The 14,488-nt window shown below is 38.9% G+C and overlaps 2 protein-coding genes across 6 annotated transcripts in view; both read left to right on the top strand.

Annotated features, from left to right (window-relative positions):
* The window catches only part of RPL37A (ribosomal protein L37a), a 362,834-nt gene that overhangs the window by 319,742 nt on the left and 28,604 nt on the right, over nt 1-14,488 (top strand). The window lies entirely within an intron of this gene.
* Nucleotides 1-14,488, top strand: part of SMARCAL1 (SNF2 related chromatin remodeling annealing helicase 1) — a 90,942-nt gene that overhangs the window by 71,692 nt on the left and 4,762 nt on the right. For all 4 annotated transcript variants that reach the window (XM_069075183.1, XM_069075184.1, XM_069075182.1 and 1 more), the window contains 4 exons: nt 663-765; nt 4,344-4,526; nt 8,820-8,920; nt 10,721-10,817. In XM_069075183.1, the coding sequence (XP_068931284.1) occupies nt 663-765; nt 4,344-4,526; nt 8,820-8,920; nt 10,721-10,817 (484 nt within the window). The remainder of the gene's footprint in view (nt 1-662; nt 766-4,343; nt 4,527-8,819; nt 8,921-10,720; nt 10,818-14,488) is intronic.

The following is a 14,488-nucleotide window of genomic DNA, read 5'->3' as shown; positions in this document are numbered from 1 at the left end:
ATTTGCTCCAGGTCTCTTCCTTAATGCTCAAATGAATTGGCTGCTAGCCCAACTAAACACAACTGAATTTTACTCTTGGTTTGTTATTATTATTATTCATTTATATTGATTACAGAAGAAACCAATTCTATGTACTCTGGCAAACATTGAGCACCTGTTGTGTACAGGGCACAGTGTTAGGTGCTGGTGACAGACATTTATAGGACACAGAATCAGCTCTGAAAGAGCTTACAATTTAATTGCAGGGAACTAAGGGCATGGAAAGGAGAGGGATAGAAAGAAGGATTGTCTACTGATGGTTTTACCTTTGCTCTCCCATAACTAACTAGGTGATGACTTTGGAACCTTCTGGATCTTGATACTCTTTGTGTGTCTTCTTTGTTGCCACTTTGTGTATCTGAGAGCAAAACTTTCAGACAGCTTCTATTGCTGGTGCAGATGCTCAAGGAATGCAACCACCTGATGTGCCTTTTCTGCTTTCAGTGAGAAAGTGCTAGCTTAGGCATGATGTTACAACCAAGGTGTTGTAACCAGGAGAGCTGAGAGCCCCCAGACAGGTTCCACAGCCTAATTCTTTAGCCTTGTACCCTATTAATGATCAGCCCTCAGCAAATGAACACTTTCATGATGAGGATTATGTTGTTATTGTTGTAAAAATGCAGTGAATATATCCTGGATTTATTGCAAAGTGGGAGAGAGAAGTTCCTAGTGTTTGCACACCACAAGCTGGTCCTGGATGCCATCAGCAACGAGCTGGAGAGAAAGGTAAGCGAGCAGTAAAATCTGACAGTTCCTGCTACTCAGGTGACCCTAGACCTAATCAGAGGTCTGGAATAGTTGTTCTTTTAAAAAAAAAATTTCATTTTCAGATTCAAAGTCTCCCCTTCCTACCTCCTTCTACCCCAACTGAAAAAGCAAGAAAAACAAAACTCATTACAAATAATGTATAATCAAACAAAATCCCCCATTAATCATATCATACACATTCTCTCTCTCTCTTTCTCTCCCCTCTCTCCCTCTCCCTCCCTCTTCCTCCCTCTCTTTCCCTCTCTGTCTCTGTCTGTGTCTCTCTGTGTCTCTCTCTCTCATCATCTCCAGTTTGTTAGAAGGTGGGTAGCATGCTTCATCCTGACTCCTTTGGAGTTGTGGTTGGTTATTGGGTTGATCAGAGTGAAAAACCTTTCAAAGTCATTTGTCTTTATGATATTATTGTTATTGTGTAAATTGTTTTCCTGGGTGACTTCACTTTACATCAGTTCATACAAATCTTCCCAAGTTTCTCTGAAACCATAGAATAATAGTTCTAATAGAGTGCTTTGGTTTGGTTGGGTTTTTTTTTTTTTGGTTCTGTATTTAATGATCACCAAGAGGGGTAGTGGGGAAGAGGAGAGACTATTTCCATATGCAAATTAGAACAGAAAAGATACAGGAAACCATGAATCTCTATTATATACAGCTTTTTTAAAATTATAAAATAAATTCAGTATATTTATTTTCAAAGCCATCTGTCTTGTCTGTGTTTCCCTCTGAACTTCCCTCCTATGCATTTTTAGAGAAACAGCAATGACCTTATAAAAAGTGTTCTTATAAAGATTTCCATAGACAAGTCTCAAATTTTGCCCAAGGTCTCTTGCTAACCATAGCATTTAAAGCCTTGAGGTACTTCTCTGTGGGCCTTAGTGAGGTAACCCCAAAGTCATGCTTCTTAACCTTTTTTGTGTCAGAGATCCCTTTGACAGCATGTCTGGTAAAACCTATGGACCCCTTCTCAGAATCAAGTTTTTAAGTGCATAAAATAAAATAATAGTCATAATCCTATTATTTTATAATAATTATTAAAAAACCAGTTATTATTATTAATTTATATTGATTACAAAGGAAAACAATATAATTTTTTATAATAGCATAATATGCATTATAATATTAATTATATTATATTTATTATATAGTAGAATAATATATTACATCCTATTATATCACATATTTGAATAATATTATAATACAATATTATATATTACCTTATAATAATAATTTTTAAAAAATAAAGTACATGGACCCAGGCTAAGAAGCTCTGTCTTAGAAGATCCCCCAAGGGACTTCCTTTTTCCTTTTCCTTCCTGAGTAAATTATTACAAAATTGACAAGAGACAGTATTAAGGAGAGAAGTGTCCTCACCTTGCAACAGGGAGAAAAAAGTTTTTAAATCATTATCTTACCTGTTTTTCTTCCTTCTCTCTCTTATCAAAGTTCTTTTATTAAGCACTTTTCTCTGTAGAAGTGGGGTAGGCTCTTGTAGAGAGCAGAAAATGGCAGCCCTCTAGAACCTTTAAGTTCCATTGCTTTAATCTCTGCTAAATGAAATGAAGAGAGACAGCCCTGGTTTGGGGAAGAGCCCCGCCCTGGGAATTAATAGCATCCTAATTTGAATCCCAGCTCCACCATCTACTGCCTTCACCAAATCCCTTCCCTTCCTGTGCCTCATTCTCTCATCTGTAAATTGAGAGAATTAGCCTGGAGGACCCCGAATATCCCTTCTGGCTCTAGAGCTATAACCTTATGAAAGGGACATGCCATTTAAACCAAATCTTCACCCTTCTTTACCCTTTGCATCTTTGGTAAGTTCTAGAGGCATCATTTCCCCTAAAAAAAGTAAAATGACTTCATGGAAACCCAAAGTGCTTGGCTTTCAGACCTCCCCATGAAGGATTCCTTTGTCTCACTGGATTTCAGATTCTTTTTCCTTTCCAATTAATGTGTTTTTCCTTGTCTGAAATAAATAAAAGAACTCCATGAGACCTTCTTACTCCCTAAAGGGCAGGCCACTTTCTCTTCACCAAGGATAGGAGCGTATTTGGTGGTGCACTCTTCCTGATTATTGAAGCAACTTCTCTCTCTCCCCCCCCCCCCCCCATCTCCCTATTTCCCTTCTCTACCTCTTTCCTAAAAATGTGTGAATATGTATTCAGATGTTTAACTCTTCTGATGGATTGTGTTGAAAACACTTGAACTTAGCAATGTGTACAAAATTGTATTCGTGAAACTCCGGTGTTGCATATGATATAAATAGGGTTTCGTGAGAAAAGTTTGATGCTACTAATATTTCCCTTTCTAAAATTGTAAATATTAAAACTATAGCTAGCTCCCACCTTGGCCAGTGGATAGAATGCCAGGCCTAAAGTCAGGAACATCTGAGTTCAAATGTGGCCTCAGACATTTACTAGATATGTGACCCTGGGCAAGTCACTTAACCCTGTTTGCCTCAGTTTCCTCATCAGTAAAAATAAGCTGGAGAAGGAAATGACAAACCACTTCATTATCATTGCCAAGAAAACCCCAAATGGGGTCACAAAGAGTCGGGTACTACTGAAACAACTGAATCTTAGTGACAACAAAGCTCCCAATTAATGCAAATAATGGATCTCCTTGAAGTGGTTTCATGTATCCAGTTCTGCACTATTTGAAGTTATCATTGTGCAAATATGGTCATTAGTTCAGGCCCAGTGGAGACACACATTGAGAATTTAAGAAATAAGACCACTTTGGGGGATTCATTATTCACACTTATCAGGACCTAACAGTATGAATATATCAAAAATACTTATATGTGACAGTTTTTCTTTGCGAATAAGAGGGCTTCATTTCCTTCCTTTTTTTGCTTAAAATTTTTTTCCAGACCTCAGTCTATCTCAAGGGTTTTCTGCACCACCACCCCCTCCACATTTTATTGTACTCAATATATTTCGAGTCCAAAAAGTGTTCAGTGACCAGAATAATTGAAGGCGCACTGCTCTAGTATCTCTGGTAAGAGAGAACGTTTAAGGAGGATCCCTTTGTTGAACATAGAACGTTGGATTTTGGTTTGTAGGACCTTGGTTCAGATTCCACCTCTGTTACTTATTACCTGTGTGACTATAGACAAGTCATCTTTCCTCCATGGGCCTCTGTTTCCTCATTTAAAAAAAAAAATGAAAGGGTTGGACTAGATGGCTGCCGGAAATCTCTGCCAGCCTTAAATCTGCAGTAATGTGACCTTGGAAAGCTTTGCTGATGGTGCTTTATATGATGGAGGGGATTTGAAACTTTTTTTTAAAAAGCATCTGCTCTTACAGTTCATAGGAAGGAGCATATCCTTGACACTCGCTCCCAAATCTAGGAGAGGAAAAACACAGTTTCTGGAAAACTTAACCACACCTAAAACCACATCAGGTTTCAAGTGAGAATTTGCCTTGAAATTGAAATGTGGGTCTTTGCGTTTTTTTAGGCAGCTTCCAGAAGATGCTATTGCTGTGAGAAGGGTGATGGAGAGGCCCGTGAGTGATCCCTCTGTTTGCTTGTCTCTCTAGCACATTGGCTACATCCGCATAGACGGGGCCACGTCCTCAGCCGATCGCCAGACCCTGTGCCAGCAGTTCCAGCTGTCTGAAAAGTTCAGCGTGGCTATCCTCTCAATAACAGCGGCCAACATGGGGCTCACCTTTTCTGCTGCGGACTTGGTGGTGTTTGCAGAGCTCTTCTGGAACCCAGGGGTAAGGCATAGCAAAGAGTTGGCTTCCCTGTACATTGTGGAAGGGGCAAAGGAAGAAGACATTTTGAGAAGGAAAGGCAGACTTTCTTCAATCTTTTTTGGGGTCTTGATAGCTCATGTTCCTCCATAAATTGTCCATATCAGAATAATAATAGTTTTATGTTGGAATATGTTTTAATCTCCCGAAACACTTTAGTATCTCTTGTCTCCTTTTAACTTCACAACAGCCCAGTGAAGCAGATAAAATAGGAATTATTATCCCCACTTGAAAGATTGGGGAAAACTCAAAAACACACAGCCTAGTTGAGAGATTTAGAGTCATAGACATTCAGAGAGCTACAAGAAACTTTAGAAAACACAGAGTCCAGCTCTCATTTTATAGATGTAATAAAGTACATGGTCTTATGGATTTTACATTTTACATTCCTACAAAAAACTGAGGCCCAGCAAGGGAAATTTGTCCAAGGTCAGCTAGCTGTCTAAGACTGTACAGCTGGTCAGTGAGAGGCCAAGCAAGGACTATGACTCAGCCTTATGCTTTTTCTTGGACCTCACTGTGGCTTGCTAGAATCCTTTCAGCCAATGAAGGATGTAGGGGGGGAGGGTTGTACTGTTTTGGGTTTTTTTTTATCCTCCTGAGCACTATTATTACTCCTGTTGGCCTCATCCCAACTCTCACTTCTGCAATGAGGAATCTTTTCAGCCTCATTAAATTTGCCCCTGAACTTCGGAGAAAGTAGTCACATTTCTCCCTGAATTCCCATGTGGCATTTATGAAACACAATTGTAATGATTTAATTAAGATTGACATTTACAAGCCAGCGACAAGTGACTTTCTAGGTCATATGCTCATGAGAGAACACCATCAAATTCTGGGTTATTAGTTTAAAAAAAACAGCAAAAAACTGGGAACTCTACAGGCAAACTAGTCTTCCCAAAAGGTCATTAGATTCTCTACCTAGACATGTATTTAGCCATTACTCCCCAGAGACAAAGCTTCTACTGCCATGTGTATCACAGAGAAGCTAGAGGGAAGTGGAGTTACTTTTTTCCCCACTCACATTTCTTGACTGCAGCAATTAAATCTATTAAATAACAGGTGATCCAGGGCAGTATAGTGGAAAGAACCCTGAAAGAGAAGTCAGAAAACCTAAGTTATAGACCTTAGGCAAATCATTTAACTTTTCTGAGCCTTAGGAGCTTTATTTTTTTTTTTATTAAATTTTATGTTTATTTTTAGTTTACATCGTTCATTTCCACAAGATTTTGAGTTATAAATTTTCTCCCCATCTTTTCCCTACCCACCACCCAAAAACAGCAATCCCACTGTATTCCCCCTACCCCAGTCTTCTCTCTCCTATATCCTCTTCTATCCCCACTCTGACTTTTTGGTAGGGCAAGATGGATCTCCATACCCCAGGGCCTATATATCTTATTTCCCAGTTGCATGTAAAAAATAATAATGATAATTTATTTAAAAAACATTTGATTTTAAAGCTTTGAATTCCAGATTCTTTGCCTTCCTCCCTCGTCACTCACCCTTCCTGGGAAGATAGGCAATTCAATATAGGTTGTATATGTCTAGTTACACAAAACATTAACATAATAGATATATTGTAAAAGACTGACTATATTTCCCTCCATCATATCCCATTCCCCACTTGTTCTATTCCCTACTTTGACCCTGTCCCTTTTCAAAAGTGTGTACTTCTAACTATCTTCCCCCTGAACCTGCCCTCCCTTCCATCATCCCCCCTCTCATCCCCTTCCCCACTACTCTCCTATAGGGCAAGATACCCAATTTTGTGTGTATGTCATTCCCTCCCTAAGCCAAATTCAGTGAGAGTAAGGTTGATTCATTCCCTTTTGCCTTCCTGTTCTTCCCCTCCATTGTAACAGTTTTCCCTTGCCTCTTCTATATGAGGTAATTTACCCCATTCTGTCTCTCCCCATTTCCTCTCTTTATATTCCTCTCTCACCTCTCAATTTCACCTTTTAAATATCATCCCTTCCTGTTAAAATGTGCCCTGTCTATGTATACCTGTATACATATATATATTCATATATGTATTCATGCATACATATCCCCTCCTATATAGACATATATATGTATATATACATATATGCATTTATATTCCCTTCAACTATCCTCATACTGAGAAAAGTTTCATATATTACAATTATAGTTTTTCCATGTAGGCATGTAAATAGTTCAACTTTGATAAGTTCCTTATGATTTCTTTTCCCTGTTTACCTTCTCATGCTTCTCTTGCTTCTTGTATTTGAATGTCAGATTTTCTATTCAACTCTGGTTTTTTTCATCAAGAATGCTTGAAAGTCCTCTACTTCATTGAATGACCATATTTTTCCCTGCAACATTATACTCAGTTTTGCTGGGTAGGTGATTTTTGGTTTTAATCCCAGCTTCTTTGATCTCTAGAATATCATATTCCAAGCCCTTCGATCTTTTAATGTAGAAACTGCTAGATCCTGTGTTATCCTGATTGTGTTTCCACGTATTGAAATTGTTTCTTCCTGGCTGCTTGTAATATTTTCTCCTTGATCTGGGAATTTCATAACCTGGCTATAATATTCCTAGGAGTTTTCTTTTTGGGATCTTTTTCAAGAGGTGATCAGTGAATTCTTTCGATTTCTATTTTGCCCTCTGGTTCTAAAATATCAAGGCAATTTTCCTGGAGAATTTCTTGAAGGATTTCTAGCCCCTTTTTTTGGTCATGGCTTTCAGGTAGTCCAATAATTTTTAAATTATCTCTCCTGGATCTATTTTCCAGGTAAGTGGTTTTTCCAATGAGATATTTCACATTGCCTTCTATTTTTTCATTTGTTTGGATCTGTTTAATAGTATCTTGATTTCTCATAAAGTCACTAGCTTCCTTTTGCTCTAATCTAATTCTGAAGGAATTATTCTCTTTAGTAAGCTTTTGAGATTCTTTCTCCATCTGGCAAATTCGGCTTTTTAAGGCATTCTTCTCCTCCTTGGCTTTTTGAGCCTCTCTTGCCATTTGAGTTAATCTATTTTTAAGGTGTTATTTTCTTCAGTCAGGTTGTTGACTCTCTTTTCATGATTTTCTTGCATCATTCTCATTTCTCTTCCCAATTTTTCCTCCACTTCTCTTACTTGATTTTCAAAATCCTTCTTCAGCTCCTTCATGGCTTGTAACCAGTTCATATTTTTCTTGGAAGCTTTTGGTGCAGAAGTTCTGACTTAGATGTTTTCCTTCCACTCCATGCCTTGATCCTTTTTGTTCTCAAAAAAAGATTCTATTATCTGTTTGTGCTTCCATTGCTTGCTCAAATTGGCAGCCAATTACTTGACTTTTGAGCTCTTTGCCATGATAGAACAATGCTTCCAGAAGAGAGAGTTTTGTGCCAGATCACTGGGGTTTTTGCAGCTGCTGTACCTATTAGGGGGGCACTGTCTCTACAGCCCCCAAAAGCTGGCTCACTGTTCATATACCTCAGGACCACAATCCATGACCACAACCCAGATCCGGGCAGGTTAAAGCAAGAGCGATTACCCTCTGAATGGTCACTTGGTCCCTCTATGATCTGCAGGCCAGGAGCTTTGAAGCAGCCACATGGAGGCAGCTGTTCAGCCACAGCACCTCCTCTGCTTCTAGCTCCGGAAGCAGGGGCCAGACAGTGCTTCTAGTTCCCCTCAGTTCCAACAGAGTTTTACACTGACTTTTTACTTTGTCTTTGGCCTTTATGGGTTGATATTTCTGGAAACCACCACAGCTGCTGGTGATCACTTTCCTAAAGTCCCTCCAGCCGGGTCTGCACTGGGGCTAAAACTGTGGGCTCATGTGGGGCTGGGGTTGGCTCCCAGCGCACTGCGATGGACCTCTCCTGCAGGCCTGCCGGCCTGCCTTCAATGGGAGATTTGTTTCTCTTTATGATTTTGTGGGTTCTGTAGCTCTAAAGTTTGTTTAGAGTCATATTTTATAGGCATTTGAGGTGGTTATGGGGGGAATACATGAATTTTCCTGCTTCTACACTGCCATCTGAGCCCCAGGATCTTTATCTGTAAAACAGACACGATTATACCTGTCCTGTTGACCTAAAAGACTGGTGAGGATTGAGCCATATAGCCCATGATTCCAAAGCACTTTCATGTAAATGACTATACTGATGCAGCATGGTGGCCAAGAAAACTATGCTTTATTATGTATCAGTAAAAACTTTGAAAAGATGGGAGTGGGGAGAAGTGATTTAAAAAAAAATTAATCATGCTACAATTGATTTGGGCCCTTTTATTCTTTGGGAAACATAGATATTGATTCAAGCTGAAGACCGAGTACATCGCATTGGGCAGACCAGCTCCGTGAGCATTCACTACCTGGTAGCAAGAGGCACAGCGGATGATTACCTATGGTATGGATTGACCAGCAGGTCTGGTTTGGCTCAGGGGCCAACACTGATGGAATTCCTTGTTGATTCCCCAAGAGCTTTCTCCTTTGGTGGAGGGCTCTGAGACATTATAAAATGTCCACTTATCAATGCTGTCTCTCTTCAGCTTTGGAACCATTCTCACCCTTTTTCACTAGCTTTTAGGATTAAGAATTAAGGCCCTTATCCTAAACACAATGGAGCATGAAAAAAATGTGGTCCCTACACTCAACCCCTTTAACAATCCAAAGGGATCCAATCCAACAAAAATAGACATAGGATTTTAGCTGTAATTTGTTTTAGAATTTAAAATCCTGAGCATAAGTATCCAAATCAGAATGTATTCAGTAGCAAATGATACCGGATGACTTCTCAGAGTGTTAATAAGGATGATTAGTTAGCATTGTTGTCCATGAAGAAGTGACCTGCCCTCAATAGGCCATGGATCTCATTAATCTCGGCATGTAATAGTAAAGATTCCTTTTGTTTATGTGTTGACCTTGATGGTCAGTGAGGTCCCTTCCAAGTGGAAAGTTTTATGAGTTTAAGTCATAGATCTACCTTAGCCTTCTCATCCTGTACGTTTCTTGTATCTGTTCTTCCATAGACATCAGACATTTGGAGGGGTTTGGGAGACACACAGGGTAGCCAAGCAAAGAATAAAACTTTAGAATTTCTCAGTTGGTCTGTTGCTTAACCAAAGGTTCACAAACTATCTCCCCCTAATATTTTTACTATTACTAAGTTTTGTGAAAATGGTTCCCACCCTCTGTCCATTCTTCAAGGCTAGATACCCTTGGTTTCTTTATCTTATTAGTATATGTAATCTGACTTTACTACTCCCTTTACTACTGAACCACTAGTTGGCCCTGTTCTTCTTACCTATTAGTAATAGGTACGTTCCCTCCCTTTTGTGACCCTTGTAGGATATTATGGCTCCAAAAACCACCCACTATCACCTTAGCTTTAGAGCAGAACTTCTTAAGATGGGGTTCATGAACTTGGGTTTGTTTGTTCAAATGTATTTTGATAACTGTTTCAATATAATTGGTTTCCTCTATAAGTCTATATATTATGTAGTATGCATTTAAAAATTATTTTGAAAAAGAGTCCATAGGCTTCACCAGGTTGCTTCAAGGGCCATGACACAATTAAAGGTTAAGAACCCCTCTTTATAGAGTTAGCCTGCTATCCCACCCACACATATTCCTCATTTCTTCAATCCCAATATTGTGTAATCTGTAGAATTCCCTTTCCTGAGTAATAAGGATAGCTATGCTTCAATTAGCCAATTTGCTTTTGGCCAAAGGGTTGCCTTCCATTGATTGAGGGGTTTTATACCACACACCTAGAAATCTGAGAACTCTCAATAGTGCTTCTATCCGTAGTTGCTGGGCATTGAGGCAGGATATTTCAGGGCATAACAGGTCTGAAAATACAAACTGATAAAGAATAAGAACCAGGGACTTTAAAGGCTCAGCTCTATCAAGAAAAAAAAATCTGCCCTCTATTTTTTTTTGTCCTTTCCTGTATTGTGACAGTATTTCTTAGGCATCCCAATTGGAAAGAACTTCACTCTAATTATTTCATGAGAAATATACACAGAGGATTAGTACTCATATTGAGAGTGGCAGCTATGTTCAAGGTCACCTTTCTGCCTCAACAATTGCAAAACAAATTAAGTATATAGTAACCACCTTGGGGAGTGAGATTGGCAGCTCCACTTTCAAATGGCCAATAGTTCTTTTCAGTGATCACTCATTGCCTTTCATATTTCCCCTGCAGGCCTCTGATTCAAGAGAAGATTAAAGTCTTAGGCCAAGCTGGACTTTCTGAGACCAACTTTTCAGAACTGACCGAAGCCACTGATTACTTCTACAAGGTAACAGTGGGGAATGGTTCCCTCGATGCCAAGGGTAGGAGAAGACTCTGAGCTGCTTTGAGGCTGTGTGTTAACAGTAGGATAGTATGAATCACTCATCCTGACTTATCCTGGCCTGAGAGTAGAAGAGATGGTGTTGACATGCATACTTGTTTCAATCTGTATACACACTCCTTTTGGGAAGCATCGTGCACTTAACCCCCGACCACGTTATGAATCTCTGTGATGATCACAAAGCAGGGATGCCCACCCCGCCTATATAAACAGCCACTAGAAGTGGACAGAAATATTCTCCTGAGAGTTGTTGAATCTTCCTCAACTTCTGTTGAGATTGGAGAGACAAGAATCATCCTCTCGGCTTGCACCCAGAGGAAATCCACGTGGGAATACCAAGTAGGACGACTATTAATACTGAAACGTTTTGTTTCTGAGGTCCCTTCATCCCTGTTGCTTCACCCAGTTGTTATGGTGGTGTTGCTCTGAACAGTTAGTTGTGCCTATTTTATAGATGGGTAAACGATTCCCATAGAAGCTTACCTAAAGTCACAGATTGGGTAAAACTCAAATTAGGCAGTCTGTCACCTTGTAGCCCTGTTTCCTTTCTTCTTACTGAGAGCTAGAAAGCTGCAGACCTTCTCAAAAGGTGGTTCTAACTGTTCTTGAGTCATTGTCGTTCCAGGGAGGGCAGTACTGAAAAGGCTGAGAAATAAATTTATTCCCTGGATAGGGTAGCATTTTTCTTTAATGTCTATCTCAGATTCAGACACCTACTTGAACAAGTACTTCCTACTCTCTCTATTTTTTTAATCTTTAAAAACATTTTCTTAATTTTTTTCAATTAACTAAATGCCACTTCCTCACTTCTGTTGAACTGATGTGTCAGGAAACTCAAGGGTATCATCAGAAATTCTTTTCCTACCAAATGGATGACTAGAAGTAAGAAATGAGAACCATTGCTTTATGATGAATTCCTGTTTTTCTCTCCTTTCGTGCCTGTCTCCTGGGTCATTTCATATGAGTCTGCTTTGCAAGGTGTACTGTGGGATTAGACGCTGATTTTTATCAACCCTTCTAGAAAGGATGTGGGGTTTTAACATAGTAAGGACAAACAAGCCTTCTCTTCCTCTCAGGACCTCCAGTGGCAGGTTCTTTCATGCTTGGGAAGATGAATTGGACCATCAAAATACTGTATTATTGCAAGTGGGATGGGGAGTTTGTGGTTTTCATTTCCTATTACAATTAAAGCCTGTAATTGTGAGGCTAGGTTATAGTTTATTACATCTGCTTGGTAAGGCCTCTTTTAGAGGTGAAAATTAACAATGTAAGACAGACTGTAGGGTGCATATCTAAAATACCTGGAGAAAAACCATGGCCAGATCAGAAAGACCTGGGATAAATACTGGTTGTGTGACTTGTCACTTAACTTCAGTGCCCCAGACAACTCTTTGAGGTGGTAAATTATAGAAACGTTGCCCATCTGTATTGGTGAAGTGGTTATTTTCCCTATGAAATCACAGTTCCAGACCCCAGTATTATGTCAATTACCAAATAACCTTATTTTAAAAAAGGTCCTCTAAGAATTCTTTGGTCTTGTGAATGTATGAACTTGGTTAGCTAAGTTTAAGTTGTTTTATGTCAGTCAGTAAACATTTATTAAGTGCCTGCTGTGTGGAAATGTATCTACTTGAAAAATAATAAAACCACATTTGTCTTTGAAAAGTAATTCATAATTCAGACAGTTTATGAATTTAGTTTTCCCTTCCCCCAGTTAGTCTAAATTAAGTTTCATCATGGTAAGAATGAAAGCCTCACCATGAAATTCTTTGGAAAAGACATCTTATCCACCTGTATTTCAATAGATAGATCACTTCATTAATTTCCTTTTTTTAATTAAAATAAGTTGGGGATAGTAGATCTCTCATTATTAAAAGAAATACATTTATAAGTAGAAAGCAAGCTTTTCTGTTTGGGAGACAGATTTTTAAAAGGAATTTTTCTCTTTAGATAATAATCCTACTAAATGAGACTGAATTAAAAAACTCTGATTGGGAAAACTTTTCTATTAACGGGTATTGGTAAAACTCATAGAATCAACATGTCTTATCTTTACTGGCAGTAAAATTTGATTTATCCAGAAGGAGAAAATATAAGGTTTAAATTAAGTGAATGACTATTCTAGCTAAGTCAGCGTTACTTTATATATCATTTGAATACTACAGAAAAGAGTTACTATTGACACCATATATGTATTATAGAAGAATGTTAATATCTCTCAAAGAAATTAATGAATTAGGAAGGGAAGGGAACCAGCCAGTTTGGGAAGTAGTGGGTGACTTTAATTTTGTTCATCCTTGAGTTTGACGTGGCAGTAGAATTTCAATTCTACCAATGCTGATTAAGCACCTACTATATTTAGGCCACTGGGATACAAAGGGGAAAAATGAAATAATTCTGCTATTGGGGAGGCTTATAGTCTTAGAGGGGGTAAGCATGGAGAAGCGATATGAAAAGGGAGAGACCACTAACACCTGAGAAATCAGGAAAGTTATGAGGGGGCTTCTGGACTGAGCCTTGAAAAAAGGTATGGATTTGTAGAAGTGGAAATGAGGAAGGAGGGCATTCTAGACATGTCTGTGCAAAGGTGTGGAAATGGAATGTCAAATTTATAAAACAACTAATAGGCCAATTTGGCTGGAACATAGAGCATGCAAAGAGGAATAATATGAAATTTGTCTGAAAATTGCAGGTTGGAGCCAAATTGTGGAGGACTTTAAATGTCAGGCTGAAGAATCTGTATTTTATTCTTTTTTTTTTTTGCTTTTGGAGGGCAATTGGGGTTAAGTGACTTGCCCAAAGTCACATGGCTAGTTTTTGTGTTAAGTGTCTGAGGTCAGATTTTAACTCGGGTCCTCCTCACTCCAGGGCCAGTGCTCTCTATTCACTGTGCCCCCTAGCCACCCCTGTATTTATTCTAAAGGTAATAGGGAGATACTAAAGAGTTTGAGTAGAAGAATGACATGGCAAGACTTTTAGCAAACTAAGTTGATGGTTTTGTGAAAGATAGATTGAAGAGGAAAGAGAGACTCCAGGCGGGAGGCTGTTTCAATAGTAAAGGCAAGAGATGAGGCAGGTTTAAATAATAGTAGCAGCTATATTAACGGAAGAAAAGGGGTCCAGCAAAAAAGATATTATGTAGGCAGAATTAGTAAGTCTCAGCAATTGATCAAATCTGGGAGGTGACGTCACTAAGGTTGTAAACCTAGAGGACAAGAGGGATTCTGTTGCCCTATAGAGAATTAGGAAGGTTTGGAGAAAGGGTTGAAAGTGTCATGGAAAAGATAAAAATCCTTTTAAGAGATATTAAGTTTGAGATGCCTATGGGATAGCCATGTGGAGATAACACAACAGACAGTCGATTTTTTAAAAAGAACTATAGTTTAGGAGAGAGAGTAGGATTAAGTGTATAGAATTTGGAGATACCTGCTTAGAGGTGATAGGAGCTAGTGAGATCACCACTAAAAGTGTATAGAGAGAAAAATAATAGAGACCAGTCCTGGTTTCCCTGAATCTTGAGGCTAATTAGCAGGTATAGTGATGATTTAGCAAAAGACCCCAAGATGGAATTAGAAAACAGGCAGCAGAGCCAGGAGAGAATAGTGTCTTGGAAGCTG

Source organism: Petaurus breviceps, unplaced genomic scaffold (assembly GCF_028583685.1).
Source record: "Petaurus breviceps papuanus isolate PSGF00001 unplaced genomic scaffold, PetGlider_PUasm1.0 90903, whole genome shotgun sequence".
Taxonomy (NCBI): Eukaryota; Metazoa; Chordata; class Mammalia; order Diprotodontia; family Petauridae; genus Petaurus; species Petaurus breviceps.
The sequence above is the reverse complement of the archived record's forward strand: the minus strand, read 5'-3'. Positions and strand labels throughout refer to the sequence as shown.